General features: G+C 44.9%; 1 protein-coding gene across 12 annotated transcripts in view; it reads left to right on the forward strand.

Annotated features, from left to right (window-relative positions):
- RAB3IL1 (RAB3A interacting protein like 1) overlaps positions 1–8,109 on the forward strand; it is a 235,978-nt gene extending 227,869 nt beyond the window's left edge. For all 12 annotated transcript variants that reach the window (XM_085644988.1, XM_085644983.1, XM_085644987.1 and 9 more), the window contains one exon: positions 7,590–8,109. In XM_085644988.1, the coding sequence (XP_085501114.1) occupies positions 7,590–7,672 (83 nt within the window). In that variant the 3' untranslated portion in view covers positions 7,673–8,109. The remainder of the gene's footprint in view (positions 1–7,589) is intronic.
- The last annotated feature ends 742 nt before the right edge of the window (positions 8,110–8,851 follow it).

Here is an 8,851-nt window from a genome sequence, read left to right on the forward strand (position 1 = left end):
GAGGCAAAGGTTTTGGCCAAGGCCCTGGCTAATCGCCTCCTGCCTCATATCACGACTTTGGTCCACCCGGACCAGGTCGGATTCATGCCTCATAGGGCTACGCAACACAACATAAGGCGGGCACATGCAGCACTGGCGGCGGTCCGGGAGATGGGGGAGCCGGCGGCGCTCTTACTGGCGTACATGGACAGGGCATTTGATTCTCTAAGCTGGGTTTATTTGTTTGCCCTCCTTCGCCGGATTAATCTCGGCCCTCGGTTCTTGTCGTATGTGATGCTCTTGTATACCGAGCTGACAGCCTCAGTCCGCGTGGGGGGGCGGTCTCGGCTGGCTTCCCCATTCGTCGGGGTACTAGACAGGGGTGCCCCCTGTTGCCCTTTTTATTCACCCGAGCCATGGAGACGTTGGCGGCGTTGGTGCGTATAGATGCACAGTTGCAGGGGTTTGAGTGGGCCCCTGGCCTATTGGACAGGATAGCATTATATGCCGATGATGTCCTATTCTATTTAACAGCATTGGATAGGTCGGGACCACGCATACTGGAGATAATGCAAATTTTCGGGGAAATGTCCGGGCTGTATATGAACCCCCGCAAGTCCACACTGTGGGTCTTGGGTACTCGGGTGGGGGTGGGCGCGTGGGCATCTGCGCTACAGGTAGCAGACGGAGGACTTAAATACCTGGGAGTTTTCCTATCGGAGGCGCCGGAGGTATCGTGGGAGCGAAACTTGGCACCGGTGTGGGAGCGCGTCCGTGCAGATATTACGACTTGGTCCCGTATGCCGCTGACTATATATGGTAGATCGTGAATCTTTAAGATGGTTGCGCTCCCCCGCTTGCTCTATCAATTACAGAATCACCCGTACCCGATCGCGTCTCGCTGGTTCCGACTGGTGAATTCGGTGCTGGGCCGGTTTCTATGGGGGCAGGGGACGGTGCGGGTGGCGTTGCGCACGTGCTTTCTCTCCACCTACTGTGGAGGGCTGGCAAACTCAGATATGCTTTCATACTATCAGGCCTCGCACCTGTTGGTCCTCAACGAGTGGTGGAATGGAGACCGAGGGGACCCGGCTTATGCGCTGGAGAGGCACCTAATGGGGCGTCACACTCTTCACACAATCCTCTACTCGGCGACGCTGCGGAATGCGCTGCCGCCGGTGTCCAGGGTGATCTTCCAGATCTGGCGGCAGTCTCTAAAAAGAATGGGGTGGTGGAATACACTGACGGGGGAAACCCCTTTGTGGCACAATGGACGGCTGCCGGAGCTGGCGGCGCTGCAGGGTTTTAGCAGATGGGATGACATCGGCATTTCCACCCTGGGCGACATGATGCGGAATGGGTCCCTTAAATCATTCCGGGATCTGCAGGAAGAATTTGGCATGCCCCGGACACAGTTCTACCGGTACCTCCAGCTCAGTCATGCGCTCTCCCCCAGCCTGGAGGGTCTTGCCTCCATTCCAGAGTTTAGCCCGTTGGAGGCGAAAGTCTTCATGGGTGATCTCGCAACCAAAAAGATTTCGCGGATATATCAGTCCCTGGTCACCCACAGTGTGCCTCCTCTGGACAAGCTACGGAGGGTGTGGGAGGAGGATGTGGGTACGCTGGAGGAGGAGGATTGGAGGGAGCGGACATTGCGTTGCGCCTCCGCCTCATCCAATTCAAGTACCTTCACGGGGTATACTATACTCGGGTGCGACTGTATCGGGCAAGCCTGGTTGCCTCCCCGGAATGCCTCAGGTGTGGTGGGGCGGGGGGCACATTCCTGCATACAGTCTGGCATTGTTCGTCGCTGGACCGCTTCTGGAGGGGAGTTTTCTCTTGTCTGTCTGAGGTCCTGGGGTGGTTGCTCCCGCGTACGCCACAGCTCGCACTGCTGCATGTCATGGATGGCATCGGGGGCAATATCTATAAACGGCACCTGGGCCTTACATTGGCGAAATGTGACATTGCCAGGATGTGGAAGGATGTGCGGGCTCCCTCGGTGGCCGCTTGGAAAAATGGCCTAGACTTCTGCATGGGGCTGGAACAGCCCATCTTTGTGGCCCTGGGCTGTCCGCGTAAGCATTATAAAATATGGAAGCGGTGGGCGGACTATCGGGCCTGTGGCTGGAGCCTCCAATGGTGACGGAAGATCTCCTAGTGGGATAAGGGCAGGGCTAGAGTGGTTGGGTCTGATATCTGGGGGGTGGGGGGCTGCCGGGGGTGTGTGTGTGTTCAGAGTGGGATGGTTCTCCACTAGATCGGGTAGGCCGTCATTTTCTTTACTCCCATCGGTCCTTGAGTATGGGCAGGTGAGCGGCCATCAGTGGGAATTGCGCAGCTTGTGGGGGGGGGGGGGAGTTGGGGGGAGGGGGGTAGATATCCTAGATGACATTCAAGTTCAAAGAATGTGTTTGTTTTGTTTTCTTAAAAAACTAAAATGTCCTTTGCGGTCCTATTACTGTGTAACTTGATGCTGCAGTGGCCTCTGGGGTACAGAGCCCTGCGTATATTGTGCAAATGACAAATAAAAATCTGTTGTTAAAAAAAAATTGCTAGGTGGTCATTAATAGCCCATTAAACTGGTGTACCCAACAAAGTTGCCCACCACCCCTCCTGTCATTTGCTTTTTTTAATTGAACTCCTATTATGGTATATTAGCATAGCACAATCATTGTGATGTTCTAGTAGCCAGGAAGACAATGTAATGTGCAGATGACATAGACTTATCTTCATATACCAAAAACATTAGACTGGTATTTGACATTATTAGCAATTTATCAACAATACCTCAATATAAGATTATAAGTTCAAAGCCCGAGACCACGCTGATCGTGCCCACCAAGCAGTACATATTGTTTTACGAAATGGCAACAGCGTGAGTAATCGTGTATTTAGGAATGCAAGTCTCAGCAACTGTAAGGGATATCTATTATCTCAACTATAGCAGGCTATTATTTAAGGTTAAAATGATTGTGAGACCTGTTGACACTTATCATTGTTGGTTATAGTCACTGTAACAGACCCTCAATGGTTTGCCGGCAAATTTAATGACCCAAATGATGTAAAATAATCAAATTCTGCACTCCAAGGGACCAATCCCATGGCTACTCCTTAAGGCTGAAAAGAGCAAAAGAAAATACTCAGGAGCAAAGTCTACATTTTAATTGTCCCAGCAGATTTGTGGAAAGAGGAAAATGCCTCTTTGGATTGTTTTTGTGCCCTATTGTGCAAATGTGCCCATATTGGCATTAGGCAGCACAAAGTGTTTCAGTGCAAAGAGAGCGCAAAATGCTCCATATCTTTGTAAATATGGAGACTTTCTGCTCTCTCCCTTTCAGGCAGTGCAGCAACTTTGCTTGTTGCCCCATGTTCCATGAAAGATTAGAATATATATCCCTCTTTGTTTACCTTGTGCAAGGGATCAGACTGTAGCAATGATAGGCCCTTCCATTTAAATACAGATATGTTGGAGTGTGCTTGTTTTTCCTCTCTTGTGCCAAGATTGCTCATAATGTAGATGTAGGAATCTTTGGAGATTTTCATATGCTTAGTATGGATCATTAAAATGAAAAGAACAGTGCTGTTCGAAGAACTATATTGTATTAGGAATGAGATAAAGAAGAGATATGCTAAAAAAATTAGGAAAGTTGAGGAATGGCTAGGAGAATAAATTGTTATATGTTTCTGTTTTCTGAATAGTGGGAAACCTTTTTTTTATAGTAAACTTAAAAAGTCTGTTTTACAAAGAGTTAGTGAGTATTATTAAACCGTAGAATAGAAACATTCTGTCATAGAGGGTATTTTAAACCTCAGAAAGAGTAGAAGAAAAATGTGGAGGCAAGTACCTGCAGCATACTCCAATATGGTCCACTGAACTGAAGGTCAGAACAGTGTGTTACTGACAATGCAACTAGTGCTTTACTAACATACAATTCTTTGTGATTCTAGCAAACTGTTGTTGTCCAAAACTGCCTCTAATCTGTGAGCGGGGACTACATTGTAAAGAGATGTTTCCTTCAGGACTTGGGTAAATGCATTCAAGCAATTCAAAAATGGTTCTGGTTGACCTCATATGGAGTTGCTAGTTTTGGTTCTTGGAACGCTTTTCTCTCTAACTTGTGCTTTTAAAAAATACAACTTACAAACATTGTTGAACAGATTTCCAATTCTTTCTAAGTTTCAGCTCAAATAGTTCAGGATGGCTTGCTAATTCTTCACCTTAACCTTTCATTTTTTCAGCTTGGTTTATGACAAGCTAGTTCATGCAGAATCGGTAATTCCAGAAGGGGCATTTGCATCACATTTCGTTCTAGAAAAGGGCCAATTTTGAGGCAACATAAAAGGTTAGATTCAGAAAAAATTGAATCCTGTGACGTCTATATATTTTATCCGTTATTCCTTATTAGGATGATTTGGAAAACTGTTTTGATTCATATAAGGATTACTTTTCTTCCATTTGGAGATTTCTGAAAGGTTCACATAATACATTTTTGCTGAAGTCTGAAGCACAGAACAATCATTTTGAGGGTTTGTTTCATCTTCATTACTTCTTTATCGATCCAGTTCCTCAATAGATTAATATCTTCTAGTCTCTTTTCTTCACAAAACATTTGAATTGCGGTTTCCTGTGACCTAGATTTTGGAATCCACTGAAGGATTTCTGTTTCCAATCACCTGTACCAGAAGGATAAGCAAACGTTTGATGTTTCCTCTAAAGAGCCTCAAATGGTTTTCGACAAGGTGGTTCTTAGTATATTTCCTATTTTGATTACAAACATGCTGTCAGAATTTCATTTAAATTGGAAAACAATCCTTCCTGTTTCATATGAGCTCTTGAGTTGTTCTTATAAATGTCAACTCCTTTAGTTGCTGACGTTTGTTCAATAATTAAGGCTAATAAGGCACACTTACCAAAACAACAATCTAGCCAAAGCCTCTACTGCCAGGGGAACAGCCTCCTGTATTTAAAATGTATAGGAAGTTAGAGGAGCTAAGGCTTCTCAGGTTTCCTGCTCATTTCACTACAGCTGAGGTAGCATTGATGACTTCCAAAGACCCGTTACAAAAGCAGACACTTGTAGGGGATTAACGTACACCAGTCCTTGCACAGTTTGTAACTCTTATTTACTTGCCTCATATTCCATAATTGATTGGGCTTGTAGACAGAAGGATTTACATAGTCTACTTCCTTGAAGCCTTAGCAGATGTGTGGTGTCTTCTGCTCCTCCCGACATTTCTGCGTGGTAAATCATAATTGTAGCAGTTTGGGAAGGAGGACAAGCAGGACAACAGAGTAAAAATGTATTTACTTAGTCTTTGCTCCACCCCATCCCCTTGACAACATGCATCCGCAATCCCCTAAGAGTATGTGCATCTTGCCTGTTGGAAAAAACATATGTGCCTGGTGAAATATTGGGAATGCAGAAGTGAGGGCGGGTTCTTGTGTGTGGAGGGACACTCACACGGGTCTCCTCTCCAGCAGTTCAACCGTAGCATCCTAAGGAGTGAAGGAGTGAATGCAAGGGGCTAAAGGTTTTCACCATGAAGTTAATTTTCCCTACCTTAAATAGCACATTACCCTCATTGCTCAATAAGCTGTGTGAAAGCATACTATTTAGTGATATTAAGTTAGTTAGTCACACATTAACCTTGCAGGCAATAAGTCTTCTTGTCGGGTGAGCAAACCAAAGGCCTTATATCCAGGATCACTTAAGTCCAAATTGTACGGTGATGTGGTTGATCAGCTGTCTTAATTGCAGTCCTACTGGAATGTCATAGTTATTACTACTGATGTATTTTCCAAATCCTTTTTGAGAATCAGAATGTGCTCTACTAGATTTGGATTTCTGTTTTCCCCTGAGCTTACTAAAGGCGTCCATTCTTTTAGCTAACAAATTTTGCAATACTGTTATGTGACAGCTTGAAAACACCTTCGAATATCTTGATACCTCATTTTTATTTATAAATCTGTTTATTGAGGTTTTGACAAGGCATACATCTCAATATAGAAACAGCATAACGTACAGTAACATTTATACCTTAGCTATGCACCCGGACGGGCATACATTGAGCTGTGGAGAATGGGACGCCTCCTGGTCTCCTATCACCATGGAGGTCCTCACAACTGTGGCAACAACTACAACTATAAAGCTGTTTTTGAGATCCTACCACAGGAGGGGCCCCCCGAAGAAAGAATATTAATACATCGCCCATTCTCTCCTAGGGTTTCTCCATAAACAGATAGCAAACCATTAAATAACAGGGGCCAAACAGCAAAGCCCAACCAGTACAGCAACAGCAGCAAAGTCCGGCCATTGTCCAAGTATTGCTCGCCCTCGAATATCTGGATACCTCATTGAGTAGTATGTTGCATATTGTAGTGTTAGTTGCATAGAGGTGCCTTCTTGCTTATGGTGTCAGGGTTAAGTCGTCATGAAGGGCTTTTGAAAAGCACTTTTCCATTAACAGCCAGTTAGAGATGTCCTTATGTCTTTTTGGAAACTATGTGCATTGAACTGTAGGACAAAAAGAACAATTGATGGACGGAATGATGAACAATGTCAAACAATCACTGTGTCAGAGATCTGGGCCTAAATCCATTGTTTTTTTATCACCACCCCATCCCAGTTTGGACCTCGCCATATGCAAATCAGTCTTGACCCTGCTCGCCATGGGAAGAGTCGAGCCTGTACTGCCAAGCCAGGTCCTTTCTGGACCAGAAACAAGCATCTTAGGACTGGTTTTGGGGTATGATCCCTCATCAGCCATGATAGTTTGAATCCAGTGGTAAAGTTAGCACAGAACCCAGGTCTAGGCATCCCCGTCCCACTTGGGGTAACAAATACACTGGAGGTAAATGTTTGACATTGTTTAGCACTCAGTCAATCAATTGTTCTTTTTGCTTTTCTCCTCTTTTTTTTGCATTGAACTTTCGGAGCAGGGGAAGTGCTGAGTTTGGCTAACCCATACTAAAACATGTGACTGTTTGCCCCGTCTTGGTAAAAAAAAAGAATGGCATATTTCCACACCTAAAGGAAATATAGGCTGAGGGCATAAGAGAAAGCACACGAATATCATAGTAACTTCTACAATGGTAGTCCATTAGCTTCTCTGTCTACTGGTTTAAGTACTCACTGTAGACAGAGACAGAAATTGAGAAAGGGAAAAACTATGGGCCATATTATCAAGGACGGTGTTAAAATTATCGCTGCTTTAGCGTCAGGAAACCGCCGCTAAAGCGGCGATAATGGGCTTGATAACATGCCGCAGAGAATTCCAATAGAAGCCCATGTTCTGGTGTGAACATGGGCTTCTATGGGAATTCACAAGGGCACGCTGATCTTGATAATATGGCCCTGTATGAGTAGATGGACAAGGCCAGCATCTATCATAAGCAGGGCTGTGCATGTGCTCTTGCTTCCCTCTGCTTTTATGACCATTTTGCCAGGTCTCTGATCACTTCTACTTGTGAAGTTGTGATGTGCACAAAGAGAAGTGAGGTGATGATGGGCAAAGCGACTTATGTTAATATTCTGCAATACTTGAAATTTCTCTTTGTCGTCAGCAGTTGCGTATGTCTGGTTAACAGTCTGCTTTCTTTCATGCAGTGGAACCAATGTTCTGGGAAATCATGAGGCTCCGGAAGGAGATGTCACTGGCAAAGCTGGGTTTTTACACACATGAAGTATAGTTGACAAGAGTGTGGTGGTGCACAAGTGCCAAGGACCTGGCCGAGTCTGTGAAATACTAAGAAAGACGCCGCCTCAGAAGTGACACCAGCAACTGAAGACAGACACTCCATTGTGTTTGAAGGACAAAATGTTACAAGAAACACACAGCTTGCTGCTGTGTCCTTTCTAACCCAGGGAAGAGTGGGGCCATCTTACCAGCATTTATACAGTGGCGGCAATGGCTGACAGACACTCCCTGCATGAACTCAGTACTCCGGAATATCTTTTATCTATGCAATCTCCTCCAGGTTCGCTTCCTGATGCGTGAGCATTATCACATGCTGACAAGAATTTCATAAACTGTCCAAATCTCACTAGATGGAAGTGGATTGGAAAAACGGACAACAAAGAACCTCAATGAACCTCTAATAGTTCAATAAATATCTAGAGCAAACAACGCAACTGTCCAGTTATTTTAATTAATGCGATCATTACTGATCTTTATTTCGTTTACTCAAAAGTGTATTTATATAAAACATCAAAACATGGTATGGTACCCGAATATCAGTCAGAATATTGTCCGTCATAAATGTACTTTTTTGGAAAGGGTCTGCAACCAGATAATCATTACGTGAGTATTCCCTCAACTTTGGAAAGAGGCTATAGCCATTCCCCTAAAAAAAAAAAAAAAAAGCAAAATGGGTAACCAGACAACCTAACAAATGTGTGCCCTATCTGGCTCGTGCCTGCGCTGGCTAAAATCTTTGAAAAGTACATCAACCAGACTTTGGCCACATTTATCACCACCCAGGACCTTCTGGACCCCTCACTGAATGATTTCAGTAATGGTCATTGAACTGAATCGGCCTTGGCTGCTGCAACAGGTTACATCCGGTGCCAGTAGATTACTGGTAGCGGGTTTCCATTTAGCAAGTCTAACCGGGGTGTAATACCAGTGGTGGGCTATCTTTAAAAACATCTCTTTCCCTGATGAACTACAAGAGGAAGCTCTGGCCCTATGGATGATGTCTTGCCATTCTTTGGGGGAGAATTCCTGCTCCAACTCTGCTTCTCATCTACGCTACGCTGGGGTTTTACCACTGTGCTTAGATTTATTGAGGAAGGAGTAGATGTCAGAAAGTAGGCGCTTGTCTAAAGTGCGTGTGATGTATCATAGTTCGAATTTTGTAAGAGGGCGG

This window comes from Triturus cristatus, chromosome 3_1 (genome assembly GCF_964204655.1).
Source record: "Triturus cristatus chromosome 3_1, aTriCri1.1, whole genome shotgun sequence".
Classification (NCBI taxonomy): domain Eukaryota; kingdom Metazoa; phylum Chordata; class Amphibia; order Caudata; family Salamandridae; genus Triturus; species Triturus cristatus.